A 24,971-nucleotide genomic window follows, 5' to 3' on the forward strand; every position below is an offset into this window, starting at 1 on the left:
AGGGATGTTAGGTCTCCTCGGTCACCCCGAGAAACAGCCCCCCCCACAAGGCACCACTACCCGGGTCACCCCGACACACAGCCCCCCCCCGATACCACCCCCAGATCACCCCGACACACAGACCCCCCCACCCAGATACCAACCCCTGGGTCACCCCGAGACATAGCACCCCCCACAGATACCAACCCCCGGCCACCCCGACTCACAGCCTCCCCCCACAAGGCACCACCACCTGGGTCACCCCAACATACAGCCCCCCACACACACAGATACCATCCCCAGGTCACCCAGACACACAGACCCCCCACCCAGATACCAACCCCTGGGTCACCCCGAGACATAGCTCCCCCCACAGATACCAACCCCCGGCCCCCCCGACTCACACCCCCCCCCCCCCCGGATACCACCCCCAGGTCACCCTGAGACACAGCCACCCCCCCCCCCGGATACCACCCCCTGGGGCACCCTGAGACACAGCCCCCCCCCCCCGGATACCACCCACCAGTCCCCCTGAGACACCCAAGGGGGACACCTAACACAGCTCCCACCCACTCCCTGGTCATACCCTCTGAGGGGCCCCCCTCCTACCCCCAGTGACCCCCCAACCCCCCAACAGGGACCCTGTGCCCTCTGGAGACCCCCCAATACCCAATGTCTCCCCACCCCACAGAGATCCCTCGCCCCCTGGGGGTCCCCCCCACACCCCATCCCCGTAACTCACCTTCTTCTTGGGAATGGCCAGCTCCTCCTCCTCCTCGTCCCCCTCGGCCTGGTCCTCGAATGTCACCTTGCGCTTGGGCATGGTGGTCTCTGACGGTCCTGGGGGGAGAGGAGAGCTGGGTGAGAAAGGGGGCGTCCCCCAGTGCCAACCCCCCCAGACGGGCCTCACTGCCCCTCCCTGGGGTCTGCCTGCAGCCCCACAGGGAGGAGCGCTGAAGAGACCCTATGATAAAGGGACGATCCCAAAGCGACGCTCTCCGATAACAAACCGAGGCCCACGGAGCGCTCCAGTCACAAACGAAAGACCCTACAATAACAAACCGCCACTCAAAACAGACGATAGTGGGAGCTGGCTAAGCAGGACCCTGCCGTAACAAACCAACGACTCACAAGAGACCCTGCGCCAACCCACCAGGCCCTGGCAGAGGAGACCCTACGATAACAAGCCCCACATGTCCCAGCCACGCCCGCCCCACCTGGTCACTGATAAGCCCCTTATCCGTGGGCAGTGGTGCAAGTTGGGTGGTGCGCGCCGGTACCGGCAAGAGATTTTTAGCGGGTACGGGGTACCGGAAAGACTCGGAACTAGCCCCCCCCTCCCCCAGAGGAGGGGGTGGGGCTGTGCTCTGTTCCTTAAAGGAGCAGAACATGGCTAAGGAGGGCACTCATTCTTTATATGGCTTTAACAGCACAATACAGACGCTAACAAATTTAAACAAAGCCCTTTTTTCCGTCTGTTAGCATATGTATTGTGCTGCTCAGTTGGTCAGGAGTCCTTGGGGGAACGGAAGGAATTTAAACAGTGTTTTTGATTCTGTTTCTCCCCACTGGTCTGAATTATCCACGACATTCATCTCAAAGAAAGAGGCAGAGGTCCACAGATTTGCAAACCTAAAAACCCGTGTTCTGCTTTAAACCATCTCAGCCCATGCCAGGTTTATGAACATTCAAAAGTTAACTGCAAAGGAACTATAAGGTGGATAGAAAGCTGGCTAGATCGTCGGGCTCAACGGGTAGTGATCAATGGTTCCATGTCTAGTTGGCAGCCGGTATCAAGTGGAGTGCCCCAAGGGTCGGTGCTGGGGCCGGTTTTGTTCAATATCTTCATTAACGATCTGGAGGATGGTGTGGACTGCACCCTCAGCAAGTCTGCAGATGACACTAAACTGGGAGAGTGGTTGATACGCTGGAGGGTAGGGAGAGGATACAGAGGGACTTGGACAAATTAGAGGATTGGGCCAAAAGAAACCTGATGAGGTTCAACAAGGACAAGTGCAGAGTCCTGCACTTAGGATGGAAGAATCCCATGCACTGCTACAGACTAGGGACCGAATGGCTGGGCAGCAGTTCTGCAGAAAGGGACCTAGGGGTTACAGTGGACGAGAAGCTGGATACGAGTCAGCAGTGTGCCCTTGTTGCCAAGAAGGCTAATGGCATTTTGGGCTGTATACGTACGGGCATTGCCAGCAGATCGAGGGATGTGATCATTCCCCTCTACTCAGCACTGGTGAGGCCTCATTTGGAGTACTGTGTCCAATTTTGGGCCCCACACTACAAGAAGGATGTGGAAAAATTGGAAAGAGTCCAGCGGAGGGCAACAAAAATTATTAGGGGGCTGGAGCACATGACTTATGAGGAGAGGCTGAGGGAACTGGGATTGTTTAGTCTGCAGAAGAGAAGAATGAGGGGAGATTTGATAGCTGCTTTCAACTACCTGAAGGGGGGGTTCCAAAGAGGATGGATCTAGACTGTTCTCAGTGGTGGCAGATGACAGAACAAGGAGCAATGGTCTCAAGTTGCAGTGGGGGAGGTCTAGGTTGGATATTAGGAAACACTATTTCCCTAGGAGGGTGGTGAAGCACTGGAATGGGTTCCCTAGGGAGGTGGTGGAATCTCCTTCCTTAGAGGTTTTTAAGGTCAGGCTTGACAAAGCCCTGGCTGGGATGATTTAGTTGGGGTTGGTCCTGCTTTGAGCAGGGGGTTGGACTAGATGCCTCCTGAGGTCCCTTCCAGCCCTGAGATTCTGTGATTCTATGAACACTGAAGCCTGTTACCCTGAATGTGGGCCCGCCAGTGCCCCCCTGGCTAAAAGTGCAGTCACACCTGAACAGCTAAAAATGAACCTGGCCCTTTTCGGCTAAACGACAGTCATGTCACTGGCTCCATCTCTGTTGTTACATAACAGATAAAGCTCCAGTGGGGCGTGGGGCTGGCACAGAGGGTCTCAGGTACGTGGTGTGATTGTTCAGAATCTCTTTGGGGAATAGTCATGTAGGTGAAAGAGCTGATACTTATGATCACACTATTTCTATGCGTGTATATTCCTCCTGGCATCTGACGTTACAAATAGTAGCTCTGGTTACTACACGTCTGCTCCTGTGGCAACACCCACAAGGTATTCAGCCAGCGCATGAAGGGACAACTCGAGCTGAATGGCCCATTAAGGAACCCTCAGCTCACAACGGACCCTGGAAAACGCCTGGCTACACTGAATGTTCTAACCAGAAGAGGGGTGGGGGTGATGGGCGTGTGACTTGGGCATGTGACTCCAAACACCATCTTCCACGATGAGACCAGATTTCCCTTCACTTGGCACTTGGCACAAGCTAAAAGGCCCTGGCCTGGAAGCATCTGCATTTGGCCTCTTTCCTGCTCCGGCCTCTGGACTATGAACAGCTACTAACGGGAGCTTTCGAACCAAGGGACTGAGGACTTTGAGGTAATCTGGAGCCTTCATATTTCCTTGATCCTTTGCAGATGGATTTATGAGCTGGATCTGGTACAGAGACTGTCCTAGCCTCATTGACTGCTGAGTTCTCCCTTGCAATGGACAAAGATCAGATGTCTAATGACTTCCTCACAAGTCAGCAGCCTTTGATACCTGCGGTATAAGCAACACAGCCCTTGCTTGAGTGGTTCTGTCCTTTCCTCTCCACTGTCAAAGCCTGTTCCCACTGAACTCAACAGCAAAACTCCTTTTGATCTCCATGGAAACAGAATTTGGCGCCAAGAGGTCAGAGAATGTGATTTTGATCAATTGCTTCTCTGTCCAGAGCCAGTTCTCATGCACGCTCTGCCAGGCTGATTTCCACTGCCCCTCCTGTATGTCATGCTGAGGAAAATAACGAAACACAGGCTGTAGTTCTAGCAAGATGCACATGGCACACACAGTTCGGTGCCTCTTTTCCCTCAATCCCAGCTGGTGCAGCATCTTTGCTTTCCTGTGCCTGGCGGAGAGCGATGCTTAGAGAAAGGCCGAGGCTTCGTTTGGATGTAAGGGAGGCACTGACCGCGTGTGAAGGGAACCGGGGCGATGGTCTTTCCGACCCTGCTTTCGTTTAAGAAGTTTTCAATACGAGGTGCTGCTGGATCCTCAATGACCCCTGGAAGTACAGGTGGCACCAGGGGCCCAAAGCCTCGTTTTACAACCGCAGCTCTCAGCAGACGCAGCTGTAACGTTCTGGGCAGGTGAGGGGGTGTCGAGGGGACGGGGGCAGCGTGGGGACAGAGTCCCAGGCAGGGCCCCGTGGGGAGGCGACTTGCCCAAGGAAGGATTTCGACTCGCACCCCTGTCTGGGGGTCCAGGCTAGTACACACTGGCCTAGAGCTAATACATATTTGCATATGCAAATGAGCTCCCTTCAAGATGCCCCCCCCTTTCCCGGCCTGCCTGTACCTCGCAGGGCCCCCCCCACCCTCCCTGGGGGAGACCTGAGGGGCAACCCCCCATCCCAGCGTCCTAATTTGCATATGCAAATGACGCTCCCACTCCTCATGGGGATAACCCCGGCGCCCCTCCCGGCGCAGGGCAGGGGGCGGGGCCCCGATTTCAGACCCCAACAGCCCAACCAGGGGACACCTGGGAACGTCTTAATTTGCATATGCAAATAACCTACAGCTCCCCCCGGGCCAGCCCCGCATGGGGGCGGCCCCATAGGAACGGGGGGGAGGGGCGGCCGCGCCCTCCAGGCCCCACCCCCTCATTTGCATACGCCAATCACCCCCTGGGGCCTGGCACAGGCCCCCCCTGGCGGGGTCATGGCCCCCCCCGGGGAGCAGGCTGCCCCCCCACCTGGGGACCCCACAGCCCCCTCATTTGCATATGCAAATCAGCTCCCCGCTAGCTGCGCCGCTCACCTGTCTCCGGAGCTCGCAGGGCACCTCGCGCAACAACCACTTCCGGGTCAGCCGGCCCTCCTTCCGGCCCGGATGTGACGTCACCACTAGGCCGTTACCTCCCCTCCGCCCCGCCCCTCGCCCCGGGTTGGTCCCGTTGCTCGTCGTTTCCTCTCATTGGCTGGGGCTGGGCCCCCTCGAAATTTGGCAGTTGACCCGCCCCCGACAGGGCCTTACAGGAAGTGACGTCACCCCATGGTTTCCGCCCGACGGACGGCAATGGGGGCGGGGCTGGAGTGAGGGCAGGATTTAAAGGGACAGGAGCCTATGGTGGGGGAGGGGAGTGCGGGAGGAAGAGGAAATGACGTTGCCTCCTGGCAGCCGCTGGCTTCAGCCCATTGGCTACCATGGGGAGCGGCGTCATGGCAACGTTTAAAGGGGCAGCGCCCGGTTTTCTCAGACCCCCCCCCCCAGCGGGGCCCCCCGTGGGCCGTGGGGGGGGGGGGGGGCTGGGAAATCCCCTCAAATACGTGTCCCCCCCCTCCCCGCCCCCCCCCGCGCAGGACCACGTGCCCCCACCCCCAGCACCGCCCCCCCGCCCCCCATCACGGGGCCACGCCCCCCATTACCGCATCTGGGGGACACTCTCCCCGCCCCTCCCCCCCACGTGCCCGCTTTTGTCGGGGTCCCCCAGACACCCCCGAGCCCCCGTGGGGGGGGGGTGGAGCCTCCCTGGGGCCCGCCCGCCCCTCGGAAGAGCCGGTGGCGTTTCGAACCCGGGCGCCCCCCGCGGCCACCTGCCCGTGTCGGGGTCCCGCCTCGGGGTCCCCCTTTCGGCCGGGGCGGAGATCAGAGGGAGGCCGGGGGCGCATCGGGCGGGGCCCTGGGAAAACCGCCCCCCCTTGGCCCCCGGGCACGGTGCCAGCCAGGGAAGGAACCGGGAGGGGCCCAGCTGCCCCGGCTTAAATTGTGGGGACCCCCCTTGTATTTCTCCAGCGTCCGTCTCGCCTTTGCCCCCGGCCCCCACCCAGGAAGGGGCCCCCCCCCCAAGGCAGCCAGAGCCCCCACAGGTGGGCTACAGATGTGCTAGGAGCCCCTAGTGTTTAACCAGGGCTGGTCTCCATTTGTTGGGGGGGCACCTCCTAAGCTGGGGCAGCCCCCCAATCCGTCTCCAGGCCCCCCCCCACATTCCCCCAGGAACATGGGTCTCTTTAGGACCAAGGGGAACTCCAGACTCGGCAACTCCCCTGGGGTTAGTTCCTTGTTCTAGCTGTTCTGTTCCCCTGCCTAGTAAGGTGCCCTGGGCGGGGAGAAGAAGGGGGCCCGGAGGGGCTGTACCCAGAATATCCACTGGTGCACCCCCTCCCCGGCGGACACACCAGCAGCGACAGGTGTCGGGGGCTCATAGCTGGGTTGGGGGGACAATTGAGGTCAGATAGCTGGACCTTAAAAGTGACCCCTGCTCTGCCCCAGAGAGAGAAGGGGAAGGGAAAACTGGGGACCCCCCCCACCCCAAAGAGGGGCAGCAGATTTCCAGGACAAAGGTGGATCCGGGATCCGGCTGAGCACAGACAGAGGAGCGCAGGAGAAGGCAGGTAAAGGCCCCACCCTAGGGCTGGCACCCTCCGGAGAGGAGAGGCCCCGGGTGCTATCCCCTGCCCCCGGAGCCAGCCAGGCCCCACCCTGGGGCTGGAGTGGGGCTGGTGCCCCCTAGAGGGGACAGGCCCCATGCCCCATTCCCTATCTCCCCCTTCCCAGGTGCCCGTCCACATGAAGTTGCACGAAACCAGCGTCCTGGGCTACTCCCGCGTGGCGGCGCCCCCCGACCGGCAGGGGCGGCTGTACAAGAAGAGCGAACGCAGCAGCAGCTACCAGCGGCGCTGGTGCGAGTTACGGGGGAACCTGCTCTTTTACTGGGAGCGGCAGGGGGACCGCGAGCCGCTGGGGCTAATCCTCCTGGAGGGCTGCACCGTGGAGCTGCAGGAATCCGCCACGGAGCCTTTCACCTTCGAGATCTCCTATTCCCACGGGCCGCCGGGCTACCGGGCTTACAAGATGGCTGCTGAAGACCAGGCCTCCATGGAGGGCTGGGTGCGGGCTCTGAGCACGGCCAGCTTCAACTACCTGCGGGCCCTGTTGACAGATCTGGAGGGACAGTACCGGGCCAACGGGGCCCTCGGGGCGACACCCCTGGAAGAGAGGGCTGCGCAGCGCAGCCCATTGGTGGCAGAAGTGGGATTGCCAGACTTTGAGGGGCTTCACCGCCAGTTCGGGGAGGAGATTATGAAACTGAAGGCGAGGTGGAGGGAGGGGAGAGCAGGAGGGGACCAGACAGTGCAGGGGGACCTGATTGATTTGGAGTAGGAGCAGGGAAAGGAGGCAAGCCGGGGGGGGGGGGGGAGTGGGGAACCCAGGGGCAGGCAAACAGGGGGCTGCAGGTCAGGATTAAGGGGCACCAGCCTTGGTGGTTTGGGATGACTGGGAAATGGGGACAAAATATTTGTCAAACATTTACACTGTGAAGATGCCTTTACAATAAAAAAATTGTTCGATCCAGGCCCTGGTACCAGCCTTGTGACTTCACCCTTTGGTCACATCCAGACAGCAGCAGGGGGCGCTGTGGGGAGCAGGAGCACTGACTGCCAGGGGAGAGCTCCCCCTGCAGAGCCCCCGCCCCACCCTGCTCCAAGCGACAGCGCCCCCTAGCGCGGCACCGAGGCATTGGGGTCAGCTCTTAGGTCTGAGAACGTCCCAGGTCGTTTCGGCCAATCCCCACCTGCGCCGAAGGAAGATCTCGTGTCACGGAGACCAGCAGAGAAGGAGACGCTCCTCCAAGGCCGACGTAGCCCGTAACCCGCCTGGGGCAGGATCGTCCCCATCTGTCCCTCCAGACTCTAGCTCTGACCTCCTTCAGCAACGGTGCCGGAACCGTTTCTGTTCCAAGCCCCTGCCCTTGGGGAGAGGACCCAGTCCCCCACCGTCCTCCCCGAACCTACGCAAGCACAGAGCTTCGTGGCGTTGGCCTCCCACAATTCACAGCCCAGCCCCTTGTGGCCACTGCTCGTCCACCCAGGCAAGATCTCTAACCTGATAGACCTTGCTCCCCACCCACAGAACCCAGGAGTCCTGGTTCCCAGCCCTCCCTCTCCCCCCCCCAACCCACTAAGCCCCACTTCCCTCCCAGAGCTGGGGACGCTCGCTAACCTCTCACAGAGACTGACAACTCAGCAACCCTCATGCCGGTGACCCAGAACAACCCCAGCACCAGGACCCAATGACCCTCTGTGATGAAGTGGGGAGTTTTCTTAATGGGTCTCAGTTTCCCTCACATGCTGCACGATTAACCAGGTGGTGGGACAAGGGCGTCGGCAGAGACCCCTAGCGGACCAGGTGTGAGTGCCCCAACTGATGAGCCTGGCCTGGGCAGCAAGCCAGCCAGTTCTGACCAGCTGGAGATCAAAGCCATGTGTGCAGACACACATGCAGCTGGCAGCCCTGGGCTCTGGGTCTGACCAAGATGGACCCGTCCTGCTCTCTGTGCTAACAATGAACGTTTCTCCGCTGTTCCAGAGGCCTAACAAACCCTTCTGGGGTACCCCCCTGGCTGGGAGTCACTGCTGACTGCAGAACTCGGGGTGCAGAGCCCCTTTGGGGCTTCCCCAGGTGTCCTACTCAGCTGGACTCACTGTGTGGAACGGGTGCTGAAGGATCCGAGGTCGGCCCAAGGAGGCGTACCCTAGTGTGTGTGCGCGCCCTGGAGAGGGCCCCAATTCACGGCTGTTCAACTAGCACCAAGCCTGTTCCCCCATGACACCCTCAAAAGACTTTCAAGGAACCAAGACCCACAGTCCAAGGACTCTCAAAGAACTATGACCCTCAAAGACCCAAAGATCCTCCAAGACCCCCAACCCAACAACCATCAAAGAGCCAGGATCCCCAATCAGCCAATGATTCTCAGAGATCTAAAACCCAAAGGCCTTCAAAGAACCACAACCCCCAACAAGCGAATGATTCTCAAAGACCTACAATCCAGTGACCCTCAGAGAGCCAGACTGACAACCCAATGACTCAAAACAGCCATGACCCCCAAGGAGCCAATGATTCTGAATTGACCCTCAAAGAACCAATGACCCTCAAAGACCTAGAACCCAATGACCTTCAAAGAACCATCATGACCCACCAACCCAGCTTTCAAAGAGCCAGACCCCCAACCCAATGACCCTGGAAGAGCCCAATGACCAAAGACCTAGAATCCACTGCCCCTCAAAGAACTGTGACCCCCAAGCCAATGACCTTCAAAGAGCCATGACCCCAATCAGCCAATGATTCTCAAAGATCCATCACCCACAACCCAAAGACCCTCAGAGCACGATACCCCCCAATCCAGTGATACCCCCCTAGAGCCCATGATTCTGAGACCTGCAACCCAAACGATCCTCAGAGAGCCACCCCCCCAACCATGACGCCCAAAGAACAGCGCTGCATCTTCCAAGTTTGCAATTTTTTTTTTGTTAACCTTTTTAAACAAAGCGACAAAATAAAATCTCAGAGAATGAGGCACGAACAACAGAAAGGGTCGGGGAGGGGGAATGGAGAAAGAGGAGAGATGTAAAATGTAAACATCCGGTTTTCTGCCCTTCCTGCCCAGGATGGGGGTGGCATAAAAAGAGAGACTAGGGATTGGAGCCGGGGCAAGGGGGCGGGAGCTGTATCTCTATATTCCAGTGTCTGTCCCATTAAATAAGACCTCATGGCCAAACCCAAAATGTCTGTATACATAATTACAATACCGAGACATATATATAATATATGTGTATAGAGAGACACGTATATACAAAGGGTGGGAGGGAGAAAGGGGGGGCTTGTTGGGTGGCAGGTGGGAGTTACATTGGCTGGGGGGGGCAGCTGGCGGCATGGTTTGGGGGAGAGGTGAATTGTGGGAATGAGGTTTGGCTGGAGGCAAAGAGCAGCAATGTGGTCTCTTGCTCCAAGGAGCCACTCTACAAGGTTAAGTTAAAGCCATGTCTTGCAAAGAGGGGAAACTGAGGCAAAGGGGGAAGAGACCGAGCTGGGGGATAGAACCCAGGAGTCCTGATTCCCAGCCCACCCCCACCCTCTAACTCACTAGCCCCCACTCCCTGCCTGGAGGCAGGGATAGAACCTAGGAGTTCTGGTGCTCTTTGCTAGCTTTACACAAGACAGTGGGGGTTGGGGGATTCCCATTGGGTCAGCCCCACTCCTCTTCCAGCCAGCGTGAAAGTGTTAGGCCTCCCATCTGAGACCCCTGCTCTCCCTCCATGGGGCCAGTGGGTGTCCTCTAGTGGTCGCACAGCGTACCACAGTCAGAGAGAGAAAATTCCAGTTATCGTAAGGGTGTTTGTTCATGCTTTTTAAGGGGCCGGGGGGGTTTGTTGGGTCTGGGGGGACTGGAGTGTGTTGATGGTTGGGGTGAATCACAAATAAGCCAGGGAAGGGGAGGCAAGGAATTGACAAGACAAGAGATAACCAAGAGAGTATCCCGGGGGAGGGAGGGGGGGAGTATTGTCTAAGAGCCAATTTAATATCCCCCCAGGGCAAATTAGGGGGGGGCTATATGGGGTGCTAGTCGGAAAAAGTCCCATAGCATCAGCCACTGGGGGACTTTATTGGCTTCTTGTCCACCAACACTGGGGACTCGATAAACTTTATCACGGCTCTCATGTGAAATAAACTTTATTGATACCCATGTCTGCAAACACTGGGACATCGATAAAGCTCATCCCAGCTCTCACATGGAATAGGATATTCTGTCTGCAAACACTGGAGTGTCGATAAAGCTCATCCCAGCCCTTACATGGAATGCCATGCTCTGGCTGCGAACACTGGGTTGTCAATAAAGTTCATCCCCCACTCTTACAGGGAAGAAACTTTTTTGACACCTTGTCAGCAAAGTGGGCCACCAATAAAGTTCACCATCTTTCCCAGAAGGCCCCAAAGGAGACCATAACAGTGGGCCGCCAGGGTACCACACAAGTAATGAAGCCCCAGGTGGGGACAAGGAATGAACTTTATTGAAAGCCCAGCATTGGCAGACGAGAACAGTCCAGTTTGTCCAACACTGGCTATCAATAAAGTTTACTCCTTGCCACAAAAAACCCTGTGCTGGGAGATGGAAGAACTTTCTTGTTCTCTTGTCTGCAAGCACTGGGCTATCGATAAAGTTTCTCACCTAGCACGTGACTTTATCGACACCTTCTTGAGAGGCGGATGAGCTTTACTGATGCCCTGTCGGGGAACACCGGGCTACAGATAAATAAAGAAATGTGGTGTTGGGACAAGGAGGAACGTATGCCCTGTCCGCATACACTGGGCTGTCAATAAAGTTCATCCGTCTTGCCACTGAAAGTCCAAGGAGAAGAACTTTATTGATACCTGTGTCCATCAACAAGAACTGCGTTTGGGGGTGAACAGCACAAAGAGGAGCACTCCTGCTAGCATGGGGGCAAGAGGGTGGCCCTTAAAACCAACCTCTCCCGAGCAGAGGGGCGGGGGGAGTGTAGGGCTGGAGTGGTTAAATAGTTTAAAGGGATTCTCCTATATACAGTAAACGGGCTGGACTATTAATACAATTATATTCTGGTTAAGACTTGAGGGGGACGCCCCACACCCCTGGAAAAGCGCTTGGAGGGAGGGGTGTACCTGTTCGTTCCACCGACGGGAGGGGAGGACACAGAAAGCGGGGGGGAGAGCACAGTAGTCGTTTGGCTTTCAAAGTCGTTAAGCAGGTCCCCTCCTGGCAGGAGGAAGATTGTGGGGCGCCCCCTGGAGGCTAGCTCAGAGCTCAACACTCTTGTCCTTTAGATTCCAGCTTCCTCCCAGCCGGCGACCCCACCCCCATCTGAGTCTCCTCACCCCTTGGTCCTTGGCTAATCTGTGGTGGGGTCGGAGGCAGCAGGGCCCCCCCCGCTGTCCCACCCCCACTCAGCTCAGAAGTAAGTGTCCTGCAGCACAGAGCCTGCTGGGGGATCCCCGTCTTGCCCCCCGTCCTCGGCGCGGGGCGGGGCTTTGGCCTCCTTCCGGCGCATGGAGACCTTCCTCTCTTTCTTCTGCTTGGCCTCCTCCTTGGCGCGCTCCTTCTGCTGCTTCCGCTCCAGCTTCTCCTTCTCCTTCTTCTCCTGCTTCTCCCGCTCCTTCGCCAGCCGCTCCCCGCTCCTTCTCCTGCTTCTCCCGCTCCTTCGCCAGCCGCTCCCGCTCCTTCTCCTTCTTCTTCTCCTTCGCTCCCCCCTTCTTGGGGCCCGCCAGCGGCGTGTTGTTCCCCGTGGGGGAGGGCAGAGCGGGGTGGAGCCCTTCCGACACCACCTGGCCTGGGGCAGTGGCTGGAGTGGGGGCAGCGGAGACGGCCAGGCTGCCCATGGGGTGGGCAGGGGAGAAGTTGCCCCCCGTGCTCGCCCCACTGCCGCCGCGGGCCGCCCGCTGTTTGAAGCCGGTGAGGCTGAGCAGGCTGGCGCTGGAGGTCAGCAGCGCGGGTTCATGCGGTGACACTCTTCGTGGATGGCGCGGGAGCCGTGAGGCGGCGAGAGGGTTTATACTGCAGCTCCCCGCGGGTCTCGCGCCACTTCTTGAGCTGCGTGGCGTTCTCACGCTCAATCAGCGCTTCCGTCACCGGCAGGTTCACCACCTGTGGGCGGGAGGCGCAGGTCAGACCCCCGGCGGCACAGCGCCCTCTGGAGAACTAGCTTGGGGTCTGCCCCGACCCAGAGCGCCCCCTACTGGGTAATCCGTCCCATCCCTTGCAGCACAGCACCCCCTAGTGCAGGGGTTGGCAAACTACGGCCCACGGGCCAGATCCAGCCCACCAGCCGTTTTAAGCTGGTCCTGCAAGCTCCCGCTGGGGAGCAGGGTCTGAGGCCTGCCCAGCTCTGGCACTCAAGCCAGGGCGCTGGGTCTGGGGCCGCACCAGGCAGCTCCTGGAAGCCGTGGCATGACCCTGCTCCAGCTCCTAGGCGCTCCAATGGCCCCCTCTGGCGCTCCAATGGGAGCTGCAGGGGCAGTGCCTGCAGATGGGGCAGCGTGCAGAGCCACCTGGCCGCACCTCCGCCTAGGAGCCGGAAAAGGGACACGCCGCTGCTTCCAGGAGCTGCTTGAGGTAAGCGCCGCCTGGAGCCTGCATCCCGAGCCTCTCCCCATGCCCCAAACCCCTGCCCTGATCCCCCTCTTGCCCTCCGAACCCCCCCATCCCAGCCCGGAGCACCCTCCTGCACCCAAACTCCTCAGCCCCACCCCAGAGCCAGCACCCCCCTCCCTCCCCGTCCCCCCAACCCCAATTTTGTGAGCATTCATGGCCCGTCACACAGTTTGTATTCACCAACGTGGCCCTCGGGCCAAAAACTTTGCCCACCCCTGCACTAGTGCCACACTGGCGCCAGCACCAACTGCCAGGGAGAGCCCGTACTCGCTCCCTGCAGCACAGCGCCCTCGGGCGTCGGGGCCAGCCCTGGCCGCCAGGGGAGACCCGTACTCGCTCCCTGCAGCGCAGCGCCCTCGGGCGTCGGGGCCAGCCCTGGCTGCCAGGGGAGAGCCCGTACTCGCTCCCTGCAGCGCAGCGCCCTCGGGCGTCGGGCCAGCCCTGGCTGCCAGGGGAGAGCCCGTACTCGCTCCCTGCAGCGCAGCGCCCTCGGGCGTCGGGGCCAGCCCAGGCTGCCAGGGGAGAGCCCGTACTCGCTCCCTGCAGCACAGCGCCCTCGGGCGTCGGGGCCAGCCCTGGCCGGCAGGGGAGAGCCCGTACTCGCTCCCTGCGGCACAGCGCCCTCGGGCGTCAGGGCCAGCCCTGGCTGCCAGGGGAGAGCCCGTACTCGCTCCCTGCAGCACAGCGCCCTCGGGCGTCGGCGCCAGCCCTGGCTGCCAGGGGAGAGCGCCCCCTGCTGAGTCCCTGCCCCACTCCCTGCAGCACAGCGCCCCCTAGCGCCGCATTGGGGCCAGCTCTGACTGCTATGCGACAGCGCCCCTGTTGAGCCATGGTGGTCTCCCTTCCACATCCTGAAGCAGCCAGGCCCTGGCTCGGTGCCGCCGGGCGGGGCTCACCTCCAGGATGAGGAAATCCTCTTGCATGCTCTGAGCTGGCAGTTGCGCAGCTTCTCCATGGTTTCGTACATGCCCTGGCAGCTGCGCAGCTTGTCCACCGAGCCCAGCGTATTCCGGAGAAGGACCAGGCCCACCCGGAAGACGATCTTCACCCCTGGGGTGGGGAAAGGGTAGAGAGACTGGTGTGAGTCATGGGGTTTCAGGGACCTTTGTGCTGGGTGTCAGCCATGCACACATAGGGAGGAGAGCAGAGGTGGGGTCAGCTGGATGGGTTGGATGTAGGGTGACCAGATAGCAAGTGTGATGGGGTGGGGGATAATAGGTGCCTATGTAAGACAAAGACCCAAATATCGGGACTGTCCCTATAAAATCAGGACGTCTGGTCACCCTAGTTGGATGGGACGTCTGGGTTGATGGATTGGGTTGCGTTGAATAGAATGACTGGGTTGGATTGGATTGGGTTGAGTTGGATGGATGGTTGAGTTGATGGAATATGATTTAACAGATTAGGTTGATGCAGTGTGTTGGGTTGGACGCATGGTTGATATGTGTTGGGTTGATCAGATGGATGGTTGGTTTGGAAGGACTGGGTTGAATTGTATAGAGTGGTTAAGGGATGTCTGGTTGATTTAGACTGGGTTGAATGGTTTGGTTGGGTAGGATGGCTGGGTTAGATGGATCAATGGGTGATTGGCTGGTTGGGTTGGATGGGGAATGGGTTGGATTGTCAGATGTATGGATGAGGGACAGGTTGGATGGTCATATAGATGGACAGTGGGTTGGATGGGACAGTTGGATGGATAGGAAATGGGTTGGGCTGGTCAGAAGGATGGATGGATGGTTGGGTAGGTCGGATGGATGGATGGCTAGTTGGGATGGGACGATGGACGGATGGTTGGTAGGGTTAGACTGGTCAAGAAGATGGATGGTTGGCTGGGATGGGATGGAGATCGGTTGGCCTGATCAGATAGATGGGATGGCTGGATGGATGCAGGATGGGTTGGTCACATGGACGGATGGTACCATTGGTCAGATGCACAGATGGGACAGCTGGATGGATGAGTAGTGGGTTGGGTTGGTCAGACGGATGGATGGGTTGGGTTGCTCGGACGGATGGATGGGTTGGGTTGCTCGGACGGATGGATGGGTTGGGTTGCTCGGATGGATGGATGGACGGACGGACGGAGAATGGGTTGGGGTGGGTTGGTCGGACGGACGACCGAGAATGGGTTGGGTTGGGTCGGGTCGGACGGACAGAGAAGGGGTTGGGTTTGTCAGATGGATGGATGGAGCGAGGGTGGGTTGGGTTGGTCGGATGGATGGATGGACGGATGGAGAACGGGCTGGGTTGGTCAGACGGACGGATGGAGCGAGGGTGGGTTGGGATGGGACGATGGACTGAGTTGGAGGTTGGGTTGGGTTGGTTTGATTGGCTGGTTGGACTGCATTGGGCTGACGGATTGGGCTGGGCAGTGACACTCATACGGAGGCTGGACGACGTACAGAACGGGGGGACGTCTCACCCTCGCAGAAGAACATATCCCAGACGCGCAGCACCGAAGCCCAGGGCAGGGTGCGGGAGAAGATGCACATGAACCACTCCGTCATGTAGAGGATGGGTCAATCTTGTATTTCTTCAAGTGCCGATAGGCCATGGGGGATGCCCGGCGCAGCAGGGCAAAGAAGATCTCTCCATCCAGCTGGATGGCTTCCTGCCGGGGGAGGGGAACACATCAGCCCCTGCTCTGGCTCTGCCACCCCCAAACACCCTCCCTTGTCCCTCCATCCCTCAACACTCCCCCTTCACTGCTCACCCCCACAAGGCTCCCCATTCACTGCCATCAACCCCCGTCCTTCCCCATCCCCAACAGCAACACCCCCCTCTCCACGAAGGATCACTCGGCAGAACCCCCCTCGCAGAGAGGGGCAGGCGGACGCCAGCCCCGAGAGCGCCCTGCCCTGCCCCACCAGCGGGGGTGCTACTCACCAGCCCTGCGCTGTAGTAGCCTGGCAGGTACTTCTCACAGATCTGCACCAGGCACCAGAAGGCTTGCTGCGGGGACGGAGAGAAGGGGGAGACATCAGACAGAGACAGAAACCAAGAGAGGATCCAGCCCCAGGGCGCAGCTGCGCTACGTGGACAGACGGGGTTTCTCCCCTCCATGGTTAATCCAGCTCCTTCTGTCGACCAGGCCTCATCTACCCTGGGGTTTAGGTCGACCTCACTGCGCTGCTCAGAGCGAGATTGTCCTGGCCCGGGTGACCCAGCTGGGTCACTCGAAGTTTGAGGTGTAGACCAGGTCTCAGACGCCCCAGAGAGGAGACCCAGACACGCACCGAGGATATGTACGTACACACACACACACACACGTGTTCCTAACCCCCATTAGCGAACTCGGCTGGAGACAGCAGCTGCGGCGTCGCTGTATTTTTAACCCCGGTAGCTCCCGCGGGTTAACACACACGCTGAGGTTTTTGCAGTGCAGACAGCGCCCAGCCAGAGGCAGACAACGCAGGAACGGGGGAGAAGGGGAAACCCCCCAACACGTGTAACAGGGGAACGAAGCTGCACGCGACGGACAGACTGACCAGACTGGGATGGACAGAGCGACAGACAACGCTTCGGGCTGGAGAGCGAGAGAGGGAGGAAGAAACGGGAGCCGGAAAACAGACACACAAAACACAATCGTGCAAAAGAGACATGGACAGACAGACAAAATGCACAGACGCTATGTCAGATGGGAGGGGTATTGCCCAGAGAAGGGACAGAACCCTGGAATCCTGGCTCCCAGCCCCCCCGCTCCCCTCCCAGAGCCAGGGAGAGAACCCAGGAGTCCTGGCTCCCAGCCCCCCCGCTCCCCTCCCAGAGCCAGGGAGAGAACCCAGGAGTCCTGGCTCCCAGCCCCCCCCCGCTCTAACCACTAGACCCCACTCCCCTCCCAGAGCCAGGGAGAGAACGAACCCAGGAGTCCTGGCTCCCAGCCCCAAATCCAAGAAGTGCCCAGAGGTAAAACCAGCCAGACATGTAAGAAGCAAGAGGGGATCGGGGGAGCGTGACGCTGGGGGCTCTCCCAAAAGGGGGGGGCTCTCACTCAGGCCACCGGGGGCGCTAGCGGGCGGCTCGTACCTCAGCGGGCATGTGCATCAGCAGGACGGCAGCCACGGGGGCCTGGGCCTGGCAGTACCCCTCGTCGGGCCGGTAAATGGTGTAGGCCTTTAGGATGCGGTATAAGTCCTGCTGCCTGTGGGAGGAAAGGGAGGAGGGTCAGACACACACAGGGGCCTTGCCCTCTAGGGGGCGCCGGCTCCAGCCCCAGGGCAGGGACTGGCTGGCTCAGGGGACGGGGGATGGGACGCGGGGCCTGTCCCCTCTAGGGGGCGCCGGCTCCAGCCCCAGGGCGGGGACTGGCTGGCTCAGGGGACGGGGGATGGGACGCGGGGCCTGTCCCCTCTAGGGGGCGCCGGCTCCAGCCCCGGGCTGGGACTGGCTGGCTCTGGGGCCGGGGGTTGGGACGCGGGGCCTTTCCCCTCTAGGGGGCGCCGGCTCCAGCCCCAGGGCTGGGACTGGCTGGCTCAGGGGACGGGGGATGGACGCGGGGCCTGTCCCCTCTAGGGGGCGCCGGCTCCAGCCCAGGGCAGGGACTGGCTGGCTCAGGGGACGGGGGATGGGACGCGGGCCTGTCCCCTCTAGGGGGCGCCGGCTCCAGCCCCAGGGCGGGGACTGGCTGGCTCAGGGGACGGGGGATGGGACGCGGGGCCTGTCCCCTCTAGGGGGCGCCGGCTCCAGCCCCAGGGCGGGGACTGGCTGGCTCAGGGGACGGGGGATGGGACGCGGGGCCTGTCCCCTCTAGGGGGCGCCGGCTCCAGCCCCAGGGCAGGGACTGGCTGGCTCAGGGGACGGGGAATGGGACGCGGGGCCTGTCCCCTCTAGGGGGTGCCGGCTCGGCTCCAGCTCAGGAAAGAGACTAGGAGGTTCTGGTCCAAGGGGGGCTCCCCCCGGTCACTCACCCGTGGCCTCCCCTGGCGGCAAACATCTCGTGGAAGGGAACTGCCGGTGCAGATCCTTTTTCAATCACATCCAGCCACTTGGGGTCCCCGGGCTGGCGCTCCAGGTCCTAGGGGTCACGGGGACAGGGGTGAGACTCGCCCCCGGCTGCCCGTCACCCCCCGCCTCTCCCAGCCCCCCAAAACCAGCCCGGAGGGGGAGCCCGCGCACCTCAAATTTGCCGGGGTTCTGATCCAGGAGCTCCTTGCTGTTCGACAGCAGCTGCCAGGCTTTGGCCCGGAGAGACGAGGGGATCCCCTTCCGACAGCGCAGCTTCAACCTACGGGACAAGAGCCGCCATGGGGCCCCCACAGCGCCCCCTGCTGGGCGAGGCGTGGAGCGCCCCCCACTGCGCCCCCAGCATGGAGAGGCCGGGAGCGCCCCCCACAGCCAGCCCCCTCGTCTCCCCACGGCGCCCCTGCTGGTCGAGGCCGGGAGCGCCCCCCACAGCCAGCCCCTCGTCCTCCCCACGGCGCCCCCTGCTGGGCGAGGCCGGGAGCGCCCCCACAGCGCCCCCTGCTGGGCGAGGCCGGGAGCGCCCCCCACAGCCAGCCCCTCGTCCTCCCCACGGCGCCCCCTGCTGGGCGAGGCCGGGAGCTCCCCCCACAGCCAGTCCCTCGTCCTCCCCAGGGCGCCCCCTGCTGGGCGAGGCCGGGAGCGCCCACCACAGCGCCCCCTGCTGGGCGAGGCCGGGCGCTCCCCCCCCAGCCAGCCCCTCGTCCTCCCCACACGCGCCCCCTGCTGGGCGAGGCCGGGTGCGACCCGACCCGCCCGCGCTGCCCCTCCCCACCGCGCCCCCGGCTGGGCGAGGCCAGGCTGAAGCAGCCGGGAGCTCCCCCCACAGCCTGGCTCCCCACAGTGCCCCCTGCTACTCACCTTCTGGAATCGCCGCGAGAGCCATTTATCCCAGTGGGAAAACATATCGAGCCATTTGAGCTCCCGCTGCCAGCGCCACGTCCACCGGGATGGCGCTCTCCCTGCGGGGGGGGAGGGGATCAGAGACACGGCGCGGCCACACCCCACCAGCCAGTAACGGCAGGGGAGGCCTGGCAGCGGGGCGAGCTTCCCCACAGCAGTGCCCTGGAGGGGGAGCGGGGCCGCTGGCGCTGGGAGCTTCCCCCACCCAGACGAGGGCCCGGGAGGGGACTGGGGGGGCAAGAAGCAGAACTCCCCCCGTTGGGGCACGTCGGCTCCCAGCCTGCAACGGGAACTGGGGCCTATCAAACCATCTAAGAGAGACCTCGGCACCCCCCACAGCCCTGCCGGTGCCCCTCACTCCCGACCCGCAGCCCCCTGCTAGCCCAGCCCTGCCCCCACAGCCCTGCCGGTGCCCCTCACTCCCGACCCGCGGCCCCCTGCTAGCCCAGCCCTGCCCCCCCACAGCCCTGCCGGTGCCCCTCACTCCCGACCCGCAGCCCCCTGCCAGCCCAGCCCTGCCCCCCCAGCTCTGCCACTGCCCCTCACTCCCGACCTGCAGCCCCTGCCAGCCCAGCCCTGCCCCCCCAGCTCTGCCACTGCCCCTCACTCCTGACCCGCAGCCCCTGTCAGCCCAGCCCTGCCCCCCAGCTCTGCCGGTGCCCCTCACTCCCGACCCGCAGACCCTGCTAGCCCAGCCCTGCCCCCCCAGCCCTGCCGGTGCCCCTCACTCCCGAACCGCAGCCCCCCCCAGCCCTGCCGGTGCCCCTCTCTCCCGTCCCGCAGCCCCGCCCCAGCCCTGCCGGTGCCCCTCACTCCCGACCCGCAGCCAGCCCCCTGCCAGCCCAGCCCTACCCCCAGCTCTGCCGGTGGCCCCCTCACTCCTGGACCCACAGCCCGCCTGCACCCTGCCCCCCCTGGAAAGCCCCCGCCGGCCTGCCAACCTCACTCCCTGACCCCGCCCCCCCACGAAGCCCCTGACCAGCCCAGCCCTGCCCCCCCAGCTCTGGCCGGTTGCCCCTCACTGGATGCCGACACACCGCGAGCCGAGAGCCGACGCCCCTGCCAGCCACAGCCCAGCCCTGCCCCCCCCCCCAGCTCTCTCTTCTCTCTCTTCCTCTCTGCCGCGCCTTGGTTGACCCCTCACTCCCGGACCCGCAGCCCCTGCCAGCCCCAGTCCGGGGCTCCCCCTGCCCCCAGCTCTACCAAAAGCTCCATCCCAGGGATGTGATGGGCGGGTTTGACCGGGAAGTGAAATGAACAAGGTCCCGATAGTGGAACACACCAGCCCGGTTTCCATCGCCCCCAGGAGGAAACCAGGTTGGGGGCCGAAACGACTTCTGCGGCCGGTTGGGCCAGGGAGGCATCTGCACCAGCCCTCGCAGCAGCAGCCGGGCCGCACCGGCTCAACCAGCCCCCAGCTCTCAGTTTCCCGCTTCCCGAGCAGCCTCCCTGCGCTGGTCCACTGCTGCCCCCTCCCCTGAGCCCGGATCCAAGCCCCAGGCTGGTGGAACCGGCTGGCTCGGGGGGAAGGGGAAGGGGACTGCGGAGGCCCCTAGGCCCTACACCGGGGAAGCCAACCCCGAGCTGGATGCACCTGGTATGTGATGAGTCCTGCTGTGGGTCTCAGCCAATGCTCGCCCCCGGGGCCTCTCCATTTCCCCCCCCCCCCCCCCCCCGGGCGTATGAGCAGCCCCCCAGCAGCCAGGCCCAGGGCATGAAACGGCCCGTGGAGCTGGCCCTGGGGCATGGGGGGCAGATCCTGAGCTCCACCTCCCCCAGGCCCCAGGGTAGGGGGTGGATGGGCGGGGGGAGGGCGGAAGAAAGAAAGAAGAAGGAAGAGAAAACAGGAAGAGCAGGGAGGGGAACACAGGAAGGTGGTATGGCTTGGGGCTTGCCTCATTGAGAAACTCAGGAAGGGAAGCGGGGGCGTGTCGCAAGTGAGCGGGGGGGGGGGAGGACGCCCCTTCTCCGCCATCGCCCCACCACTGGCAGAGCTGTGGCTGCAGGGTCTGTCTCCCCCCCGGGCCCCGCCCCGCCCCCGCCCCCCACGGCCCAGCCCCTGCCCCCCACGGCCCGGCCCAGCCATCCCACGGCCCGGCCACTGCCCCCCCACGGCCCGGCCCATGCCCCCCAGGGCCCGGCCCAGCCATCCCACGGCCAAGCCTCTAGGGCCCCCAGGGCCCGGCCCAGCCTCTGCCCCCCCAGGGCCCGGCCCAGCCCAGCCGCCCCAGGGCCCGGCCCCGGCCCCCCACTGGCCCAGCCGCCCCTCGGCCCGGACCCCAGCCCCTGCCCCCCAGGGCCCAGCTCATGCCCCCCATGGCCCAGCCCAGCCATCCCAGGGCCCAGCCCCTGCCATCTCACGGCCCAGCCACCCCACGGCCCAGCCACCCCAGAGCCCAGCCCCTGCCCCCTAGGGCCCAGCCACCCCACGGCCCTGCCCCTGCCCCCCAGGGCCCAGCAACCCAACGGCCCAGCCCCTGCCCCCCAGGGCCCAGCCACCCCACGGCCCAAGCCCCTGCCCCCCAGGGGCCCAGCCACCCCACGGCCCTAGCCACTGCCCCCCACGGCCCAGCCCAGCCATACCATGGCCCAGCCCAGCCATCCTACGGCCCAGCCCCTGCCCCCCACGGCCCAGCCTCTGCCCCCCACGGCAAGGCCCAGCCATCCCAACGGCCCAGCCTCTGCCCCCCACGGCCCGGCCCAAGCATCACCACGGCCCAGCACTCTGCCCCCCAGGGCCCGGCCCAGCCCTAGCCGCCACACCAAAAAGGGGGCCCGGCCCCTGCCCCCCACGGCCCAGCCGCCCCAGGGCCCTGCCCCCGCCCCCCCACGGCTCCAGCCGCCCCAGGGCCCGGCCCCTGCCCCCCACGGCCCAGCCGCCCCAGGGCCCGGGACCCCTGCCCCCCCACGGCCCAGCCGCCCCAGGGGCCCGGCCCTCTGCCCCCCACGGCCCAGCCGCCCCAGGGCCCAGCCCCTGCCCCCTGCCCCTGCCCCCCTCGGCCCAGCCGCCCCTGGGCCCAGCCCCTGCCCCTGCCCCCCACGGCCCAGCCGCACCCAGGGCCCTGCCCCTGCCCCTGCCCCCACGGGCCCAGCCGCCCCAGGGCCCAGCCCCTGCCCCTGCCCCCCACGGCCCAAGCCGCCCCAGGGCCCAGCCCCTGCACCCCACTGTCGGCCCAGCCGCCCCAGGGCCCAGCCCCTGCCCCCCCACGGGCCCAGCCGACCCCAGGGCCCAGCCCCTGCCCCCCACGGCCCAGCACCCCCAGGGCCCAGCCCCTGCCCCCCACGGCCCAGCCCCCCCAGGGCCCAGCCCCTGCCCCCCACGGCCCAGCCCCCCCCAGGGCCCAGCCCCTGCCCCCCACGGCCCAGCCACACCAGGGCCCAGCCCACTCAGCCATCCCATGGATTGTCCCCAGTCTTCCCCCCCACCGCCCCGCAAGCTTCTGCCCCTCCCCACCTAAGCCCCATACACACCCCCAAGTGTCCACCACTCATCCATACCCTAGGGAACAACATCCTCACCTCTTCCCCCGGCCCCCGCTCGGTCCCTCCCTAAAAGGCCCAGGGCGCCGCTCCCCACCCCCTCTGATCTGGCCCATCGTCCCGGGTCTCCCCCCGGCTCCCATCCCTGCCTCGGATCAGCCCCTCGGCCCAGCCCAGTCTGGTATTGCCTTCTTCCCATTGCCCCACGATCAGCCCCGGGTCCTAGTTCCTCCACTCAGTTTCCCCCAACCCCTCTCCCGCCCGCATCGCGGGGCAGGTCCCTGAGCCCCAGGGATGGGCAAGGCCCCAGCCTGCGTGGAAAGGACACCGGCTTCAGCCAAGCCACCCTTGTGCCGAGCGGGCCAGGTCTCGCGCCCCTGCCCCCCAGCCCCCGACTCCGACCTGGGCTAGTTTGGGGGGGCTGAGGGGAGGGCCGGGGGGGGGGCCGGGCGGGGGGGGCGATCTCAAGTACCCTAGGAGTTTTGTTTCGGCCCCCTGGGAGGGGGATTGAGGGGCAGAGACTCCCCCTGGGATGGGGGGAGAAAACGGGCCTAAGCGGGGCTCCCAGGGCCTGGCTTCCCCCAGGGGGCGATATGGGGCTGCGGCCCTGGAGGCAGGCTCAGGTGGGGTCCGGGAGAGCCAGAGAGATCCCTGCTCCAGGCTCTTCCCTCGCCACAGCTCTGGGGGAGGTCTGCCCAGCACCCGCAGGCCTATGCACGGCTCTGGGCGGAGGGACCCAACCCACTCGCTGCCTGCCGGGGACCGGGACTGGGGGCCTGGACCCTTGGGAACTAGATGGGAGATGGTGCCCCCTAGAGGGGGCAAAGGCCCTGGGCCCCATTTCCCCACCCCCGGGAGCCAGCCAGGCCCCTGCATGGCGCCAGACCGGAGCCAGCGCCCCCTAGAGAGGAAAGAGCAAAACGTGACGTGGGGGGGGCTCGGGTACTCACAGCATCCCCGAGTGGCTGGGTTGCCCCCCAGGAAAGGCATATTTGTCTGTTCGGCGGTAGGCCAAGCCATTGATCTCCGAGTCCGACGCCCAGGGAGCTGACGTCGTCCAAGAACCCGGGGCCACTCCAGGGACTCCAAGGTGCGCCGACATGAGGCTGACCGAATCCAGGTAACTCAGGGTGTCTGGAGCCGGCGGGGGCCTGGGAGGTGGGATTCCAGGACCCAGGCTGGACTGCGACCCCATGTCCTGGGAGGCGGTGGACCCTAGGTCTGCAGGCCCCTCCGTCGCAGTGGGAGAGCTCTTCTCCGGCACCACCGGGCTGGGCGCCACCACCACCACGGACGGCGAGGGGAAGGGCGCCGGGAGGGGCTTCACCGGGGTGCGCGGGGCTGCAGTTTCCGTGGCGGGAGACGGCGTGGGAGAGGCCACCGCCACAGTGACCGTTTCCGTGGGACCCGTCGCCACGTCGACCCCTGCCATCTGCATCGTTTCCATGGAAACCGTCCCTGTGGCGGCCGCCATAGTGGCTACGGGTGCTGTTACCACAGGAGATGCCACCGAATCGGCGTTGTTGCCCGTCGGCCCTGGACACGCCACCCCGCTGCTCGTCGCTGCTGCCACGCTGCCCGGCGACGCCGTCGCGTTGCCTAGAGACACCGCCACATGGCCTGTAGGTGTCGGAGATGCCGCCAGGTTGCTTGGAGATGCCGCCACAGTGCTGGTTGCCGCCGCGGTGCCCAGTGACACAGTTCCGCTGCCCGTCGCCGGCGGAGATGTCGCCAGGCTCCCTGTCGCCGTGGGAGACGCCGACGCCCCGCTGCCCGACGCCCCGCTGCCCGTCGCCGGCGGAGATGTCGCCAGGCTCCCTGTCGCCGTGGGAGACGCCGACGCCCCGCTGCCCGACGCCCCGCTGCCCGTCGCCGGCGGAGATGTCGCCAGGCTCCCTGTCGCCGTGGGAGACGCCGACGCCCTGCTGCCCGTCGCCGGCGGAGATGTCGCCAGGCTCCCTGTCGCCAGCGGAGACGCCGACGCCCCGCTGCCCGTCGCCGGCGGAGATGTCGCCAGGCTCCCTGTCGCCGTGGGAGACGCCGACGCCCCGCTGCCCGTCGCCGGCGGAGATGTCGCCAGGCTCCCTGTCGCCGTGGGAGACGCCGACTCCCCGCTGCCCGTCGCCGTGGGAGACGCCAACGCCCCGCTGCCCGTGGCCCCGTTGCCCCCAGGCCCGGCCGTGGCCGGGGGTCTGGGCGCCGGCGGGGCTGGCGTCGCCATGGCGCTCAGCTTGGCGGCGTAGAGCGCCGAGCGGGGGGCGTTGTACCGGGGTGGGGGCGATGGGGTGTCGCCAGCCCCCATCTCCATGGCGACAGCCGGCTCCTCCCCCCCCAGCCCTTGGGGGGGCGGCCTAGTGGCCCCCACCGAGGCCTGGGCTAGAGTGATGGGGGAGGGAGGCGGAGGCAGGAGCCTCGCTGGGTCTCTGCCTTGGCCTCAGCATCCAGCAACCAGAAGCCAGGGCGGCCCCCCCCCCAGGCTGCGCGCGCCGCCCGGCAGTGCCACGTGGGAGGACGGCCAATCCCAGGCCGGGAGGGCAACCGGGCCAGCCAATTAGAGGGGAGGAGGGGGAGGGCTGTGGGAGGGCGGGTCCGAGTGAGCGGGAGCAGCTCCGGGATGGGCCAATCAGGGCAA

At 64.0% G+C, this 24,971-nt stretch overlaps 2 protein-coding genes and 1 pseudogene across 2 annotated transcripts; 1 reads left to right on the forward strand and 2 right to left on the reverse strand.

Annotated features, from left to right (window-relative positions):
- The first annotated feature begins 5,515 nt into the window (after positions 1–5,515).
- Positions 5,516–7,604, forward strand: LOC123369732 (sesquipedalian-1-like). The gene is made up of 2 exons (XM_045015652.1): positions 5,516–6,431; positions 6,595–7,604. The coding sequence occupies exon 2, from the start codon at positions 6,607–6,609 to the stop codon at positions 7,198–7,200; it is 594 nt and encodes a 197-aa protein (XP_044871587.1). The 5' UTR covers positions 5,516–6,431; positions 6,595–6,606; the 3' UTR covers positions 7,201–7,604.
- A 3,368-nt stretch (positions 7,605–10,972) lies between these two features.
- Positions 10,973–18,875, reverse strand: LOC123367975 (annotated as a pseudogene).
- A 4,410-nt stretch (positions 18,876–23,285) lies between these two features.
- Positions 23,286–24,647, reverse strand: LOC123369246 (mucin-5AC-like). Its single transcript, XM_045014601.1, has one exon. The coding sequence runs from the start codon at positions 24,645–24,647 to the stop codon at positions 23,286–23,288; it is 1,362 nt and encodes a 453-aa protein (XP_044870536.1).
- Positions 24,648–24,971: the final 324 nt, after the last annotated feature.

This window comes from Mauremys mutica, chromosome 4, assembly GCF_020497125.1.
Source record: "Mauremys mutica isolate MM-2020 ecotype Southern chromosome 4, ASM2049712v1, whole genome shotgun sequence".
Classification (NCBI taxonomy): Eukaryota; Metazoa; Chordata; order Testudines; family Geoemydidae; genus Mauremys; species Mauremys mutica.

Coding starts and splice junctions, on each gene's coding strand:
- LOC123369732 (XM_045015652.1), top strand. CDS start 6,607: ATGAAGTTGCACGAAACCAGCGTCCTGGGCTACTCCCGCGTGGCGGCG.
- LOC123369246 (XM_045014601.1), bottom strand. CDS start 24,647: ATGGAGATGGGGGCTGGCGACACCCCATCGCCCCCACCCCGGTACAAC.